The sequence below is a fragment of the Chelon labrosus genome (assembly GCF_963514085.1).
Source record: "Chelon labrosus genome assembly, chromosome: 13".
Lineage (NCBI taxonomy): Eukaryota > Metazoa > Chordata > Actinopteri > Mugiliformes > Mugilidae > Chelon > Chelon labrosus.
The window spans coordinates 3,215,260-3,233,633 of NC_140346.1; the positions used below are offsets into that span (position 1 = coordinate 3,215,260).

Here is an 18,374-nt window from a genome sequence, read left to right on the forward strand (position 1 = left end):
ACACCACATTTACTGATGTTATTTGTATCCATTGTGTAAATGTGTGAACTGAAAAAGGCAGTACACTGTCCTGCACTGTGACGAATCAAATGAAATCTTATTGATGGTATGCAAAATGAAAGAGGACAAACATATGTGCACAGCAAGTGAAGAATTGTTGCCCCAGTAAGGCTGTCCATCTAATTTTAATGTAAACTATAATGTCTTTGAAAATATTTACCATATTAAAGCATGAATTCACTGTCAACAAGAGAAATGAGAAACATGTGAGCTGCTGGAATGAGACAACCCCATGGTCCAAAATATGCAAGACTACTGGTTGAACAGTGTTTGTTTGAACACTGATGACTCACAGATGAACAAATTGAAATTATGACTCACCAAACATTAGCTCTGTGTTTCTTCACTCTGTTACCGAACGCTTGAATGACAGCTGGCATTCTTCTTAAATGTTCCGAGCCATGGCTGATTGCATCTTGACAACAATCCCACTTTTGTCTCATCTGTATTTGCTACTGAGCAGATTGTTGAAGCTCACTTTCCTCTCTGTGACAGGTTCCTTAAAAGCTCCTCAGCTGTCCTTGAATGACCTTTGACCATTGCTCTGGTTCAGAGGAGATGCTGTTTTTCCTATCAGCTCTTGATGGGGCATTTTTCTCCTCAGATTATATGCTCCCTAAAGCAGTCTGTAAGTGCAGCTAATTTTCCATCATGTTGACCTCCTGACTGAATAGTAATTATAACACACTTTCAGCATATTAGAATAATATGGAGCATCTCAGGACTGAAATATTACAGATCACTGGTGCTGCTGTAATACTTCTTCTGATGTTCAGAAGAGTGATTGAGGAATGTTTCCTGAACGATTCCAAAAGTTAACAGCATATATCAACTTTTGCTTTATTTTCAGAGCAGATGTTGTAGTGTCCAACATTTTGCATTTACCTAGCAGCACATATTCCAGTTGAGATGAGGTATGGTTGTAGACTGTTACAAGAGAAATGTGGGAATAAAGACTCAGAGAAGAAAGGAAATGCAAATCATTCCTACTCCAGACTCCAATTCAATCAGGTGAGGAACAATCAGCAAATCTTCTCAGGTTCGAGTATCACTCGTGACAACTGAGGTCTGACATCTAAGCCCTCTGCATTCACTGAACAGTGCTGAGAGACATACCATTCAGTTGAGGCCCGCTGATTCTGTTATTGATCTCGACTCGTATGGTCTAATGTTTTTAACAAGAGGAGACACTTAGTGGAATGGTCGCTGATTTATGTAATGTCCATGACTGTTTTTTGGGAGGCAGAGGAAGAATGTTGGTCCTTGGAGAAACTGGAAAGTGGAGGTACTGTCCTGCAGAGGACAGTAATGTCAATAACACCTAATGAGATAAGCAGGTATCAGGGCTTTGTGGCCGATGCTCGTCTGCAGAGAACACAGGAGCATTCAAGCAGCTGTCTGTTCTGTCCGTACCTGATGGGAAACCGTTATCACCCCCAGTCTTAGACCAACAGGAGATCGACACTTTCTATTTGCTTTTGAGCTTTTTCAACAAATATATGCAAGTTTGAGTTCCACGTAGGTCTTGTTGTTTAATCATATAACACCAATAAAGTGTGTCAAAGAAAAACTGATACATTGCACCATAAAAAAAAAAAAAGTTTACTGCCTTTTTTTAAAAAAGAATAACTCTGTGTTGAGGTAAGAGGAATAAGTCATCTACCCTGTCAGTGGATGAGAGCAATGAAGACTGATGACCCAAATTTGTAGGCATGAGGCTCAGAGGCCACATGAGGAAGTCAGAAGAGGTGAACATCGAGGAAGAGCCTCCAGGTGTCTGGGTGTCTTGGGATCTGGAGTTAAAGGGAGCGCTGTGCTTCAGTTCAGAAGAGTCTCAGTGCTTTAAAAGGTGTTTTTGATAATCTGTACCATGTGACAAGATTTCATACTATCATCATGTGATGACCTGGAGCTTGATAGATATTTATGGAAGCCTTGGCAAACAAACGTATCTTTACTAGACAAGTGGAATGACTGTGTAATGTGTAAGATAGAGCCATATTTGGACTTCTTTTATCTTGAAGGATAAAAGGTCCCCTTGTGACATCAGGTAGGTCTTTGGAGACTTACGGAACTAATTGCATTCATACGTGTGTATGTGTATACGCGTGTTGTACTTGCATGTGGGTGGCCCGCATAATGCATCCGATTGGATGGCAGCTGAGGTAAGGCAGAGGTGGTTATCTTAATGCCAACATGTGCCAAGAGTAATGCTGTTTAGATGTCAAACAGGGAGGTTTATGTGAAGGAAATGTTCTCATCCTGTGTGGGTCACCAGTAATCTCAGTGGTTATGGTAGACAGCAGCAAGCTTTTCAGAGGTACGTAAATGAAGAAATAAACCACTGAAGGCCCTCTGAGTGGTATTGTTGTGTCTAAGGAGATCAGTGCACCGTCTCAAACCATTTATGAGTGAATAAAATCCAGAGCTCTTATTAAAGTTGAATTAATTAAAGTTATTTAAGATGCCTACAGTGTTCTTATAGCACTGCCATCAAACACTACTTTTTTTCTTGGAAAAAAAAACACACTTAGCAATCTTTTCAGGTTTTTAATACAGTCACCCTTCTTATTGCGACTGTGTGTATTTGTCTGTGAAGGTTATCAGTCATCCAGGTCATGGTATATCCAAAAATGGTTCAAAAAAGGCGACTGGACCTGTAGAGGTTTTTGAGAAGACATTTCACCACTCATCCGAGTAGCTTTTTCAGTTCAGAAGTTCAGAACTGAAGAAGCTACTCGGATGAGTGGTGAAACGTCTTCTCATAACATTATGACCACCATCCTTGTGTAGGTCTCCTTTCTGCCTCCAAACAGTTTTGACTCATCAGAGAATGCACATGGTCCTTCTGAGGGTGTCCTGTGGTGTCTGGCAACAGAATGTTGTAGTGGGGGCCTTTGGGTCTTATGGGTTGAGGGGAGGGGCCTCTGTGGATCATCCCACAGATACTTGATCAGTTTGGGATCTAGTGAATTTGGAGGCCAGGTCAACACCTTGTGCTGTTCTTCATGTTTTTTGAGTTGTTCCTAAACTGTTTTTGTGTGTGTGTCTGTGTCAGGCTGCATTCTGCCGGGGATGGCTGCTGCCATCAAGGAGTGTCATTGCTATGGGGTGGGGGTGCCTGGTCTGGTCTAGGTGGGTGGTTCATGTCCAAGTAGCCCTTTTTGCCAAGGAAATATTTCTGTAGCTGTGAACACGTCTTACAAGTCAAGTGTGCTTAAAGTGTCTAGTTTTCCTTTAACCTTCGAGCAAATCTATGTCACAGATCTCATCTACTGGTGTAAGTCGCTGAGCATCTCCTGAGTTTTTCATTCTCTTACCTTTGAAAGACCTAGACAAAGGTGAGAATTTCCATTCTGTAATTCAGTTTTCTGCCCCAGTTTTATGCTCCAATGCTTGATTATGCATCCTTAACATTAATTGTTAAGCAAACTACTTAGTTCTGGCTAACTTGTGGTAAGTATTTCAATTTATTTCTAGCTTTATTACACAGCAGCCTCGGTATCTCAAATGATACATTCTATAGTTAAATCAAGGTCCAAGATCCATTGTGCAGTTATTATCCTCTCATGTTAAACCACTTTTATTTCAGAGTTATGTTCATTTGATGACCGTTAGGCCAAAGGAACAGAGCCTCACTTAAGTCTCTTTCCAAGTAGGAATATGTCACTCTTTCTTTTAACCGGATAACACTTTTCTTTGAGGCTATATAAAATGAAGAGGAGAATGATGAAGTCTGGTCCTACAGTTTGTTCAAAAAGTAAAAATATATGACAACAGGGCAGGGATCACTATCTTATATTGTATTATGTCTTGGAAAAATCACATTATCCAGGACTAAATTCTAAAATGCCTTGAAAGCAACCAAATAAATGCCTCTCCATATATAGTTCCCTCTCTCTCTCTCTCTGCTCAGCATCTTGATGATGGCTGCAAATGACCCTGAGCTAATATGGAGAGCTCGTTAAGTCTCACAGGAGCTGCTGGATCAAAGCGGGGATGTGTAAAGGGGGGCAGGGCCCCGGGGTTAAGAGTCTATGTCACTTCCCCGTGAGTTGATGAAAAGTGTAGAGCAGGGCTGCATCTCTGAGGGCAACTATGGGTGTGTGTGTATTTCAGGGTTAGACAGAATGTTTCTTAGACCCCCCCCCAGTGAAGGGGAATGTGCTGCACGCAACAATCCTGTGTAAGTAAAGGCCGAGGCAGGGCAATGGAGACCAGGAGGCCAGGCAAAAAAGCTGCAGTAAGCATTATTCCCTGCCATTCATTTACAATTTTTCTGAGGGGAACAATGCACATTACAAAGATGTGTATCTGTGCAAATCCCCAAAAGCTTAACTATTTCTTATTTTCAATCTAATACATCATATGACACCAAAATGAAAATGCCTCGAGCAAAGTCAGTTTCTCCAGATGAGCTAGACGACCCTGCATGCCCTTAGAAACCAAGTGTGGGTGTGGCCTGAAAAAGAAATATGGCGACCCATCCTTAGTTTCTGAGGTCCTGTAGAAATCTACTGATTTTATTTAAATTAGTTTTCTCTTAGAGAACTGTAGCAGCCGCTGTTTTTCATGTGACTTGTTTCACTGACTGTTAAATACATAGTCCCACAGTATCGCTTCGTTATACATGGGAAAAACACATGGCTGTAATTGTTCAGCACTGTTCGTCCACTGCATCCCATCAAATAAAGTGATCTGAACCGGCTATTGATAATGCATCTCACATGCTCAGCTGGAGACAATTTTGCCCAAATGATTGCTGTGGTTCCGTGCCAGTATCAAGCAGTAGCTCCTCACGTACAATGCGCTTTTTTTGTACATACTTAGTCCTATGGCTGAGGCTGTCATACCTTGCTGTCTTTTTTTTTTTTTTTTTTATGGCCAAGTTATCTGTTGCTCCATGGGTATCTGGCTCCTCCTGGACCAATATAAGAGTACTGCCAACACCATGCTTGTCATTTAACATGTTAAAATTTAAAACAGACTTTTTCTTTCTGCTTTCCTACCAGAGGCTTCATTGCTTAGCTATGCTGCTCTTTGACATTTAACTGAATGTGCTTTAGATTAACTTTTACCTAAATACTAGGGACTAGGGCGATATTCCTCTAGTATTACGCACACAAAGCTGAAACTAATGATAACAACCTTAATTACAAGCTTGGTAATGATTAGATGCATTTCCTTCTTTATTAAAGAAACCCCACAGGCTGTAGGTAAGTAAAGTACCTGCAGTCTGATGTATGTGTGTGTTATATAGACAGACTGATTTGCCGTTTGCTCTCATCAAACTTCCAAACATCTCACTTCTGTAAAGCATGTAGTTTTCTTCTTTGTACTGTCTCCTGCCTGTTCCTTTACAAATCATTTCTCCAAGCTGTGCCTCTGAAATTTCCTGTTATTCAAAAATAAACAAGGTATTGCTCCTTAAATCTTTTTAACAGATGGGGACAAAAAATGCAAAATAACTTTACCTTTCCACCTTAGGATTACTCTTTCACTGAGAGTCTGTGTCAGTGCAATGCATTTCTCTGTCAGAAACCAGTAATATTACACTGTATCATGTGCGTGCGTGTTTAGTGTCAGATGGACACGAAATACAGTAGTTTTAGAGGTTCATGCAGCAATCTCTGGACAGTAGTACTGTGTCCTGGACCTTAGTTTCTACTGAGGATGATGTATAACCACACCTGACAAGCTTTAGACATCTCTGAAACACAGAAACCATTTCTACTTGCAAGAGTCGCAGGAAACGGTTTCAATTAGATGAGATCAAGTGGGTCCTGAATGAAGATTTATCTAAGAAACATGGACATGCAAGGTAACAGCTTGGCTCAGAAGAGCGACAGTGTCATAGAGACGAATCCCAAACTATTAAGGTAGATAATGACAGTCTAAAGGCTGGCGGTGGAGAAGTAGATGCTGTTGGCAGGTAACTGAATGAGACTGCTGATGAAAACCTTTTGAGATGACTATGGAAAGGAGGAGGGTTGAGCAGTAGACAGTCTGAGGACTGTGACAGGCAGTTGGATGATAGTAGTGATACAGAAAGTGAGGACTGACTGAACTTTTGACGGTGTGGAAAAATCGAAGAGACAAGGAAAATTTCCAAAACAGATCTGACGCATCAGAGAATGCACATGGGCCTTCTGAGGGTGTCCTGTGATGTCTGGCAACAGAATGTTGTCAGTGGGGGCCTTTGGGTCCTATGAGGGGAGGGGCCTCTGTGGATCATCCCACAGATACTTGATTGTATCAGGATCTAGTGAATTTGGAGGCCAGGTCAACACCTTGTGCTGTTCTTCATGTTTTTTGTTTTTTTTTAGTTGTTCCTAAACTGTTTTTGTGTGTGTGTCTGTGTCAGGCTGCATCCTGCTGGGGATGGCTGCTGTCATCAAGGAGTGTCATTGCTATAGGGTGGGGGTGCCTGGTCTGGTCTAGGTGGGTGGTACATGTCTAAGTAACATCCACATGAATGCCAGGTCCAAACGTTTCCCAGCAGAACATTGAATTGTCACAAGATGGTCAATGTTATTTATTTCCAATCAAGCAAAATGTCAACAACAGAAGTGTTTTGACTGTGAGGTTTTAATGACATAAAAGCATTTCTGTCACAGATATTGCCTTGCAAGACACCTGCATCCTGATCAAGGCAGTAAGAAGGAAAAACCATCTCAATACAAGTAATTCTCATTCTTCTGAAAAAAGAAAGAACCAAACAACCCTTAAAGGAAACCTGCAAAGAGTGTGAAAGGTTAACTGAAAGGGAGCTCCAAACCTCTTCCTCCTCACAATTGTTTCAGCTGTGGCGTTTTGTGGAGTGTGCATTATGTTCGTGAACTCTTTAATCCCTTTCTTTCAGATGTTAACGAATGTGAAGTGGATAAAGGCGGCTGTGAGGGGTACTGTTGCAACACCATTGGCAGCTACTACTGCAAGTGTCCTGAAGGCAGTAGACTGGGGCCAGATGGCAAGGCCTGTCTCGGTAAGACGGACATCTGGATGTAGCTTGTGTACACAAACACAGACAGACTTTATTAGACTGTCTGTCCAGCTGGGGCTTTCTCTACTGTTTTATGTAATGAATCTACTCAATGCTAAGGAGGAATGTTGTGTTATCAAACCAACCCAATGTGATGCATGCTATAAAATGCATTAACGTTACCCTGCAGAGTTTATTTTACTTCTAGTAATCCTATGGAGAAAGTTAAATGCCATCTACTGTAGGTTTAAGTCTGAGTCTTGCAGCAAACTTGCAAGCTTATTAACTCTTTATCATGAAAACTTTATTTATATTCCTTCAGAGATGAAACAGAACATGTGTCATGGTCACCTCAAACTGTGTCGTGCAGCACTTTCCTGCCTCAGTTTATCGTCAGTCTTGAATCAGGTACTAGTTATTAAGTAATCCTGTGCAGTTTTCATTACAAATATATATCATCTTGTTCACATGCAATATGATGACAGTGACTGCATTTACATAGACAGTAGCATTCTACTATTAATCAGAATGATATTCCAATCAGAATAAAAATGCTTCATTTAAGCATCTTAATCAGAACAGACTGGAGCGACAGGGAGACATTTGAGGGGCGGTGTAAATCCTTGATAATCCATTTAATAGGACCCTGTAAATGCTCGATCTGATTGTTCCTCTCTGGATGGAACAAAGACATTCTTTCTGTGCATGTTTGTTCCTCGTGGGGTAAATATCAGATGACATGAAGAGGTTCCAGGAGGGACAGATGCCTGGCAGTGTTTGAAAGACGTACTAATTTGAAAATCGGAGCAAAGATGGAATCAATGAGGCTAAAAACATGGGTCCACCATGGTTGTCTGCTTCTAGTATTACTTCAATGTTGTCAGTAACACTGGGGGAGACTTCTTCTGGCAGATATTGATACTCCGTGTAAAGTAAACAGTTATGTTGGAGTTTCTAATAAAAATAATTTCAGTCCAATTGATGAAATATCATTTATGGTAATGTATTTTACCTTTGGTAGAAAAGTCACATCAATCACATCACCTATATTATTGACTTTACAACACTTTTCCTATAATTGTTGCAGGAGAAACACTGTATGTATACAGTATATGTACTTCTCTGTTTACCTTCATCAACAGTAAACCATCTGTCAAAGATACCCATAGAGTAAGCTGCTGACACCACCAGCCACATGATCAGTGCTTTGCAGATCTGTTGAGCATTTTCCATTAGCAGTACCAGATCTCACTTAACAAAAAACACTGCTTTACAGCCCACTAGTGGTCAAAAACCCTGCAGTATACTCTTAATACTTACCTTTATTTTACTATACATGATAGAACACAAATCTCATAATGAATCTTTAACAGTTTTACTCTGCCATGCTAAATACATATTTAACAATAAAAACATTAGTTGTCATTTATACTCTGCTTGTGTAAAATGAATGTAAGTTAAATGTGAGTTAAAGCCGATCAATAGGACTGAATTCTGCAAAAGTATTTCTTAATTTTAGGGTCATTACATTTAAATTCTCTGACCTATGTTGACCTACTGAAAGCCTACTTGTCCGTCTAGACTTCAAGCTGTAAAGAACAGCAACAATCACAAGGGCAGTGCTGCTTTCTAAAAAGCTTCTTACACAACAAGCTTTCTCAGTTTGTCCGTCTCATCTAACAGAAATATGCTGAGTTAGTGTTGGACTTTGTGGCCCATTTGTTCTTAAGAGCTACAGGTGTGAACAAGTGCCCCTAACCTCTAACCTCTAAGACAGGATATTGTCACTCTGTAATAATTTAAAGCCTGAGAGGAGAACTGGAGAAGTCAAACGGAAGCAGCTTCAGCAGCTGTGAAGTTCTTCTTTTATGTGAATTGTATGTGTGGTCGTATTTATGGGAAAAGACAGAGAGTTTGACTTTAAACTATAGCAGAAAAAACACACACACAGTTGCTTCTGGAATCCGTTTTATGTGACTTTTAAAGACATAAATGCAACTGAGCCAATAGTGAGACAAGAGCTTGGTCCATTGTACGGTATTAAGCGAATGCCATAACTGAAACTGAGAAAAAAAAATGTTTTGAGAAAATACAGGTTAGGATACACTGACTAGAAGGACATTCTAGCTGTTGACAACTTTTAAAAATTAGCTTGCAAATGTTCAATGTTTATATGTTCATATGTTTTAATGTTTTAAAACACATCGTTTGCAGTTTTGAATTATGCCGTGGTCTTAATCCCATACCACTGAGGCACCGGTAAATTCTGTTCTTGCAGCATTCTGACCACCTGTTGAATTTCACTAAACCAGTGTTCCCACATGTTCAGTGTGCTACTTTGTCTAGTTGTAGATGCTGGCTCAGCAGCTCAGCTTAGAGCCAGACGGTGTCACACGATACCATTCAGACCTCTTGCCCCCTGACCTCCAACGCCACCACCACCACTCGCAGCCCTGCTCCCGCACGCACCACCTCACCCACCGGTGAAAAGCTGCCATTGTGTATCTCCCAATGAAACCCTTTCACATGAGGAGACCACTAAGTATATTAACCTTGACAGTCCTCCCTCTGCGTCTGTTGTTATGCATGCTGGGCATTCTCCACAATAACTCTCTGTGTTTTAAACAACAATAGAGCACTGGTTCACAGGCAGTTGTGTAATGAGTACTGGTTTCATGAAGATGTCTAAATAAATTGTGCAAACAAGTATGAATTCCCTTAACTTAATCACACTAATCTTCTGAGTGGGATTCATAAAGGCTTCTTTTACTGTGGCAAGCCCTGCACTTTGACACCCCTCCTCCCCTTAGCTCAGTTAATAGATACAAGATCATTAAAACAGACTTGAGATCATTTTGGAGAGGGCTGTTCCTATGGGTGTGCCAGAGAGGTGAGAGTGCAAAGAGGGAATGCCAGCAAATGAACACACACACGCAATCTATTAAAAAATGATTTGTAATATTTGCACCGCCTGGGAAGTGGTCTGACCTCAGAGGAACGGTAGTGTTGTGCTTGCTCAAATAAACCGAAACACATGTTCCTAAAAAAAAATTTAAAAAAATTGCAGCAATTTACTGCACACATCTCCACTGTCACCACGAGTGTGAGTGGAAAAGTCAGAGATGACAACTGGGAGGAGGTTAGGAAGATGTGTGATGTGTTGTCCAGATGTGTAGTAAAGTCTGATTGTCCTTGAATGGGGTGTTCAGGTATGCTGACAGCTTGCTTCTGTCTTCGTGCAACAGAAGACTCAGTCGAACACACAGGCTGCCATATGGACCCTCTACTGAGGAACCGTGCAGGAAGCAAACTGATTGCACGCATACTGCTGCAAAAGCAGCATGATGAGACATTCAAGACACTGTATGAGTTTCCAATCAGAGTTCAGAGTCACTGTGGTATTGCCGCTGTACCAAGTGGTGATTGAGTGTCTTGAAAGCTGCATTAACTTGCCAATATGGAGAGAATTTATGGATGTTTGTATATTAATATAAGATTTTTATGTTTTCCCTCATCAGTAAAACAGGAACTTGAAACATTGTTGCAATTCAACTCTTTATTTGCTAATTTAGTTGAACTGTGCTTTCCAATTTCCTGGTTTTGGCTCACTGCGAATGGAATGCTTAATTAGACCACCTCAAAGCTGGATGTGAGATTTTATAAAGGATGTAATAAATGCATAATTTCTTGAATGCTCAATTTAGGTTTTGATTGTTTTCCCACAATCACCAAAGTTGTCTGTGTGTCATTGTTCAGCGAAGCTCCACTTTTCATTCCAAAACATGATTTAAGCAGAGAAGCTGTTCATGTGGGCTTCTAATTTGGCCGCATTCCCGACTAGCATGCTCGTTAATGAAACGTTTGACACAGTCAGAGGCAGGCCAGCATTTCTCACAAGCCTGATCTTTAATGACTGCTGAAGTGGTTTGTAGTTTTGTGCACAGGATTTCTTAATACATAAAGAAATCACGTATGAGAAGATATAACAGATGTCATATTGTATATAGCGTGTATGTATGTGTGTGTATGTGTTTATATGTACCAGATATTTCTGTGTGTGTTCAGATATTAATGAGTGTGAGGAACTCAACGGAGGATGCCAACAAACATGTGTCAACACACCGGGCTCTCACCACTGTGAGTGCAGCGAAGGATTCCGCATGCACACTGACGGTCGGACCTGCATTGGTAAGCAGTAAACCAAAGTATTCGTGGTGATTATTTTCTTTGTTCCCCTCCCAACATTCCCACATCATAATAAACCGGTAATGTGATTAGAGCAAATTAGCTCTTAAAGACATACTTTGACTTTTTGACTATTAGCTTTCTTGCCAAGAGTTAGATGAGAATATTGATATCACTCCTTATTTTCTATTCCTGGATCCAGCAGCCAGTTAGCTTAGCAAGGAAACTCAATCCATGAGTACCTTTGAAGGCCTTTAATTAGCATGTCAGATCTCATTTGTTTAATCCCAACACTAAATCACTTTTGGTTATTCTAGACTATAATGCCACTTGTTGGTTTACGGATTACCCCTGTGAAGCCTTGTGTTTGGCGTTTGGTCATCACTATCTTGTTTTTTTGTCTTTTTCATTTATGTTATTTGAAATTTGTACAAAAGCACAAAGTCTGGCTTCAGTCTTCTCTGCTATATAGCATATCAAACGAGGTTTTGTATTCAGTTTTCCCTTTTATTTTAACCCTTTACTGATTCAAAGATTATACATTATCAACATATTAACACTACTATCAACTCTAACTGTAGGAGTGTCTGAGCAGAGCCTAATGACCTGCCCACATATGCAGCGAACATGTGGTCCATGTTGGTTCCTGGGAGACCTGTTTGACATGCTCTCGGTTTGTTTCTAAAGTAGCCATGTCCAGTGGGAAAGCACACATGGGGAATATCTGCACATAAATCTATAAAAATAGTACTTATAAGGACAGTGTTGAGGCTCACTGAATATTCTGTAGTAATCTTATGAGAGATATTGACATGATTTAAAAGGTAATAGGCAAGGTGGTAAAATACTTTTGTCCCTTTTTTAGCACCATAAAACCTGCTGGTAATGAGAGCGTTTCATTCCTGCTGAAAATCTGTAGTCCTCTGTTTCCTCTGTATTCCTCGGTATATTTCTCAATACTCCCATTTGCCAACAGCAGCTTTGTGTTAAAAGGATAGGTATGGAGGCAGCGGGATGGCTAATTGTGTCTGTTGAAGTCATCAGTGCTAAAAGCCAGCCGGTCTTTCAGTTTTACAGCTGCCCTGTGTCCTCATGTCTGTGTTTAGAGCACCCAAGGCGTACGGCTAATATTCAGATTTGGCACATCATTAAGTCACAGGAATAGGAGGATGGAAAGATCATTAAACAGTAACCAGGGGTATTCGTTGGACCTGGACCGAACATCACTTTCCTGCCTTTACCCAAGTGTTTTCCATAATTATACGACTGCAGATTTTGAGCTGTGAAAACCATTTGGGATTGCCAACTAATTCAATTATATCCGTTGTCCTTTGTGAGTTGCCTTAACTGATGGAAGTTTCACTGTCATTAAACCTGTAATTGGATATGCCTATTTATCATATACTGTATCTGTCTGGTTTACGTTTAAGCTGTGAATTCTTGCGCGGTGCTGAATGGCGGATGTGAACACAAGTGTGTGGACATGGGGAACAATCACTACAAATGTGAGTGTCGGAAGAACTACCAGCTGACAAGAGATGGGAGACACTGTCAATGTAAGTCATTAACCAACAAAACTGGACAAAACTCATCGTGGTATGAATACTGTATTTCATAATCTACATAATCTAGTTCATTCATTTATTCATACTAAAGTAGGTTGTCTTTCTGAGCTGCAAACTGAACCAAATGACAGCATAATAATAATGATATGACTGCTTCCAATAGGGGGTGGCACAGTGGTGTGGTGGTTAGCACTGATGCCTCACAGCAACAATGTTCTGGGGTCGATTCCATCGGCCATTCATTGGAGCAGCTTTGGAAACCTCAGTGAAACCTCAGTGTATTTATAAGTTTTACTAGGTATCTTGAGATATCGTAACCAGATTTTCCAAATGGGAAACTGTTTCTGTGCAGTTTCCCAATAAGAGCCTGAGGCAGCAGATGGTTTGTTACACAGAGTCATCTGGGAAGTCATCCTTGGAAACCGTTTGGAAAAGGGCAAGCACTTAGAAAAAACTTGGCATGTGATGAACCACCTGTATTTCACCGTTTGCCACAAATTTATGAAGCTTCTCAGTCACTCAAGTCTTCTTCATGGTAAATCCAAACAAATAACACAAAAAAGAATCGACTTACTTGAAGACATTTCACCTGTCATTCTAAAAGGCTTCTGCTGTTCAGGAGCCTTTTGCAAAAGACGCATTCAGTTCTGAACTGAAGAAGCCTTTTGGGTGACAGGATAAAGGTCTTGAAGAAACTCAAGCAAGTCCGGTTGCTTTGTCTAGCACTTTAGCTAGTTAATTCAATAAGCCTGACATAGAAGGAGAGTGCTTGAGAGGGAACACAACAATCTGTGTGTTGGTAGATGCTCTAATGTGTGCATAAAAGGCACTCATAGACGTGAAAGGCGTCTCACCTAAAACAAAACCATAGCTGCCAGTAGTTCCTTACAGGACACAGACAGGACCCCACTAATTTGGATCTGTCACAAGCACATAACATGGAGCCTGCCAAGATAAGTTGTTGTTTGATTTCTCAAATCTCACAGGAATCCAAGAATCAAAGGCTGCATATGCACAAGTTAAATTTAGACATTCTTCTGGAACTGAGAATTAAAGCTGTCCTCGTAAACTTACACAGACCTCCGGCTGAGCTGACCTGGCTGCATTTTTGAATATGTGTGTGTGTGTCTTTCCTTTGTGTGTGTGTTAGTGAGGGACCCCTGTGAGGAGAGGAATGGAGGCTGCGACCAGCTGTGTGTTCCTGAAGACGACCGAGTTCACTGCAGCTGCCGACCTGGTTTTACACTGGCTGGAGATGGCAAGAAATGCGAAGGTGAGGAATCACGCACATGCACACACACACAATCTACAGCAGCAGTCCTTTTCCATATCGGACATTGCCTTCTTTTCCGTCTTTCTTCTGCTCTACTTAGAGAGGAGAGGACAAGTAATCTGAGGCCTGACAAAGTCTTTTCAAAAAAGTTTTCAGATCCTTTACACATCCAGATTTTGAAAGTGGCAGCATAGTTCAGTGTATTATTCAGTGAGAGCATGTGTGTTTGGGTCCGTGGTCAATGTCATATGTTTCTCTTCATATCTGGTTCTTATAGCCTCTTCTACATGACCCATGTAGCCTGAACAGCTAAAACTCAAAAAATGTATTTTAAGTCTCAACTTCTTCTTGAAAATAATATGAGGACAAGTACACAGATTAATTTTATGAACACTGAAATGTTCTGGACCTTGAGACTTTTGCAATATTTTAAATCTGATGAAGTCTTTGACTTTGACTGGCAGTCTTTGACAATCAGTTTGCCATCATGACTTCAGCTCCAGAAAGTTTTGTTTTCCTTCACTTTTGTGTGCCTGTCCTCATCTGCAGCATCTGTACATCTCTGTGTCTCACTTGCCTCCTTTAGACATTGATGAGTGCAGTTCCGGCCGTGCCAAGTGCTCCCACGGTTGTGTCAACATGCTGGGCTCATTTAGCTGCGTGTGTCATCCAGGTTTTGAACTCGGTGCTGACGGGAAACAGTGCTACCGTAAGTACATTCATAAATTCCTCCTGCTGCAGAGTGTGTATTTTTGTAAATCTTGTAAATAAAAAAAACAAACCAACCGGCTGATGAAACACCTAGCTAATCATTTAATTTTATGACACTGCAATTACACATTTAACAGTTTCTTTTTATGGCGACAAACTTTTTACTTTGTCTATATAAAACTTATCAATGTCATTAGTTTCTTGTGTACCTCCACTCTTATGTGTCTGCACTCCAAGAGTGACCAGGAAAGAGAAACAGCTGGATAAGGAATATTAAAAAGCTGAACATTCTTGAATTATTTTTCAGTTCATGACTGCAAAAGAAACACAAACAGAACTCTGACACAGAGAGGCCGGCCTTGAACTCATACACATGCTTGCAATTCATGAATTTTTCTCTCCTTGAAAACCACTCTAAATTCAGCAAATAGAAACATGTTTTACTCTTCTAATATCATCATAATGTAAAACTCTATCTGTGCCTGATAATGGATTTGTTCCTCTTTTCATTTGTAGCAAGTCATTTCAAGGCTGGAACAAACCAAAATAATCCTTATTAGCTAGAAATGCTACACAACATTTGATTCCTTATGGCTCAGCTCTGGTTGTGTGCCTTAGTTGTGGTTTTGCCCGCTCACCTCCAGGCATTGAGATGGAGATTGTAAACAGCTGTGAGAAGAACAACGGAGGTTGCTCTCATCATTGTGAACATACCACCAATGGCCCACTCTGCTCTTGCAACCATGGCTATCAGCTGGACCAAGACAGGAAGACCTGTGTGGGTAAGACCTCCTATCGATAACTCTGCAGTATATCCCAGAGTGCTCTGTCTTGGTTTCTTTATTCCCTTTCCTGATTCTCTGCTTCTGTCTTTTAGTCTATCTGATAAGGACAAGTTCTCTACCGCTTTTTTGCCTTCCCCAGATAGTAATGAGTGCGTCAGCGAGGAGTCCTGCTGCAGCCACTTCTGTAGAAACTACCCAGGCGGCTATGAGTGCAGCTGCAGAGCTGGCCACAGACTAAACCCAGATGGCTGCGGCTGCGATGGTAAGAGAACAAGGATTGTTAGAAGATTACCTGGTCTGGTGCTTTTTATTGTTTTCTGTGTTGTGGGTAAAGCTGTGCAGGACGCAGATTCCCAAAGCACATTTGCTAAGTGATTGCTGAGAAATTAAGGCTTTCAAGGCCGTTCCATAACAAAAAACAGAACTTTTTAGCTCACGAATGAGCAAACTTTATGCAGTCTATTGCCAGACGGGAAGAAGATGTTCAATCCAATAAAGACAATGAGGTAAAATGAAAAATCTCACAAGGTGAACCTGAGCTCACTTCAACCTGTCTGCTTCTGAACTTCTGCATCACAAACAACCTGCATCTAATGATAATGCTAGATGTGAATTGTGCTTTATTCATTAACCTTCATTCTTCGTGTGCTTTATTTGCATTTTCTTCTGTTAGACATCGATGAGTGCCTGGCAGAGACCCCAGGCTGTGAACACTACTGCGTCAACACCCTGGGAACATATGAGTGTTTTTGTAGACTGGGATTCCGCTTGGATCAGGACCAGCACTCATGCACCTGTGAGTAACGCTTGCATTTCCACCTTTATTTAATATCACAGCGAACAGAAATTGGGCATTTTATCACGACCCTGACGTTGTGTTTAGCTCTGTATGGCAGAGATCTGGAGGAGGAAGAAGAATATGAGGAAGATGAGGAGGAGCAGCTGGAAGATGACAGATTACCAGACCTGCTGTTCCTCAGGGCTCCTCAGCTCCTGCAGTACACAGCAGCCCTGCACTCCCGTTATGACGGTGGTGATGATGACGACGATGATGATGATGATGGTATTCATACTGGTGACAATGAAAAAGAATTAGAGATCCAAAGGGAGCGACGGGGTGAGCTTAGACTGGACAGCCACATAGGTACAGTAAACAGCAAAAATAATGAAACTGACCTTTATGTCTGGTCAAATCAATATTAGTTTACTGGTTTCCCATTAAATCTTCAGAGCGGGTGTTATGAAAAGGAAAACTTATTCTCAGACTACCATTTCTTTTCTTTTTTTTCAGTGTGTCTAGATGGCTCATTTGGGGATGACTGCAGTGTGAGCTGTGAAGACTGTGCGAATGGAGCATGCAGTGAAAACAGAGACCGCTGTGAATGTTCACCTGGCTGGACGGGGATCATCTGCAACGAGAGTAAGGATTGTTAACAAACAAAAAGACAACAACAAAATGTGAAAACACTTTGTGGTTTTTCAGGACTGTTCCTCAGGGGAAGCTTTCATCCTCATGAACCCTCACAGTGATGAAGTCTCAGCTTGCTATTTTTACATTTCTTTTATTCTGGATCCAGTACAGAGGGTTGGCTCAACTGGCTGTTGACTATAGCCCCGTATTTACCATGTATCATCAAGTGGTACATAATGGTGAAATTATGCGTATTCTCCCAAATTTCAAACTGTTTCGTTAAAAAAGTCCAGACACTTAAATATTCATTTTTTAGCCCAATGAAAAAAAAACAAAAAAACAAAATGAATCAGTGATGTTCAGATACGTGACAGACACATGGATAATGTTAGTGGTGTAGGACACAGCCACATACGTATACACAACCTGACTTTTCCCTGAAGGTGCATCCTCCTCATGGTCTGTCTATAGCAATATGGTCTAGTTTAAGAAAGAGATGACATTGCTCCCAGTGTGCATCGATCCAGGGCCATGTTTCAAAACCTGTCTGCTCCCTCAGTGTGGGAGGCTGGCTTGTTTATGGGCTCCAGAATACAAGAGGTCCAGGGGAATCAATCTGTCTGCTACTGGAGTGTGGCCAGGGCCCACAGCAAGAGCACAGCCTCAGGCCAAGGGTGTCCGCTACTGGTTTAGAAAGCAAGGCTCCATTGTTCCCATCCAGCTCCATGATTAATGGCTGTCTTTGGTCTGAACCCGAGTCAGACTGGTAATCATAAGAGGGGAGTCACTTGGGATAAGTGTGTTGGAAGCAAGTTGGAAGCAGTCTGTCCTGAGGCGGCAGTGTTCAGATGCACACCCTGAAGGTGATGGGTCTGAACAGCATTTTCAGGTATTAGTCCAAAAAGGAACGTTCAGCTTTGTCTTACCCAACTTGATAGGCTCTCATTTTGTTCATCTTATTATGCCTCCGAGGTGGCAAAGGACGTGGCTAAAGAGATTATGTTTTCAGTTAGTTCTTCCATACATCAACTCCACAAAATAAAACACTCAGCTCCCTAGGCTTTGACAGAAATAGTCTGACATTTTACAAATACATTTGATGAAATCAAACGTTATAAGAAATCACTACCACAATCACGTGTGTACATAGGACGCTACAGCCAGGTAACCATGTGCGTGCACTAAATCCAGACTAATCAGGTCTCAACGTAACAGAAACTCCAAGAAGTCAGCCAAAGAAATAGTCTTTTTAAACTACAAATTATTTTCACATTTCGTTTTTTTTTTTTTCCTTGGGCAGGCAAATGAGACATAATGTATACATTTGTTACTTTTGGATGGAGCCAACATAACTGTTTCCTGTCCCATGCTAAGCTAAACCTCCTGCTGACTGAAGCTCATA

At 41.1% G+C, this 18,374-nt stretch overlaps 1 protein-coding gene across 1 annotated transcript in view; it reads left to right on the forward strand.

The window, feature by feature from the left end:
• Positions 1 to 18,374, forward strand: part of egfem1 (EGF-like and EMI domain containing 1) — a gene marked incomplete at its 5' end in the record, with an annotated part of 56,114 nt that overhangs the window by 12,011 nt on the left and 25,729 nt on the right. The window contains 10 exons of the mRNA XM_084558946.1: positions 6,923 to 7,045; positions 11,108 to 11,230; positions 12,658 to 12,783; positions 13,943 to 14,065; positions 14,652 to 14,774; positions 15,421 to 15,558; positions 15,701 to 15,823; positions 16,235 to 16,357; positions 16,445 to 16,705; positions 16,853 to 16,981. Coding sequence (XP_084415072.1) covers positions 6,923 to 7,045; positions 11,108 to 11,230; positions 12,658 to 12,783; positions 13,943 to 14,065; positions 14,652 to 14,774; positions 15,421 to 15,558; positions 15,701 to 15,823; positions 16,235 to 16,357; positions 16,445 to 16,705; positions 16,853 to 16,981 — 1,392 coding nt within the window. The remainder of the gene's footprint in view (positions 1 to 6,922; positions 7,046 to 11,107; positions 11,231 to 12,657; positions 12,784 to 13,942; positions 14,066 to 14,651; positions 14,775 to 15,420; positions 15,559 to 15,700; positions 15,824 to 16,234; positions 16,358 to 16,444; positions 16,706 to 16,852; positions 16,982 to 18,374) is intronic.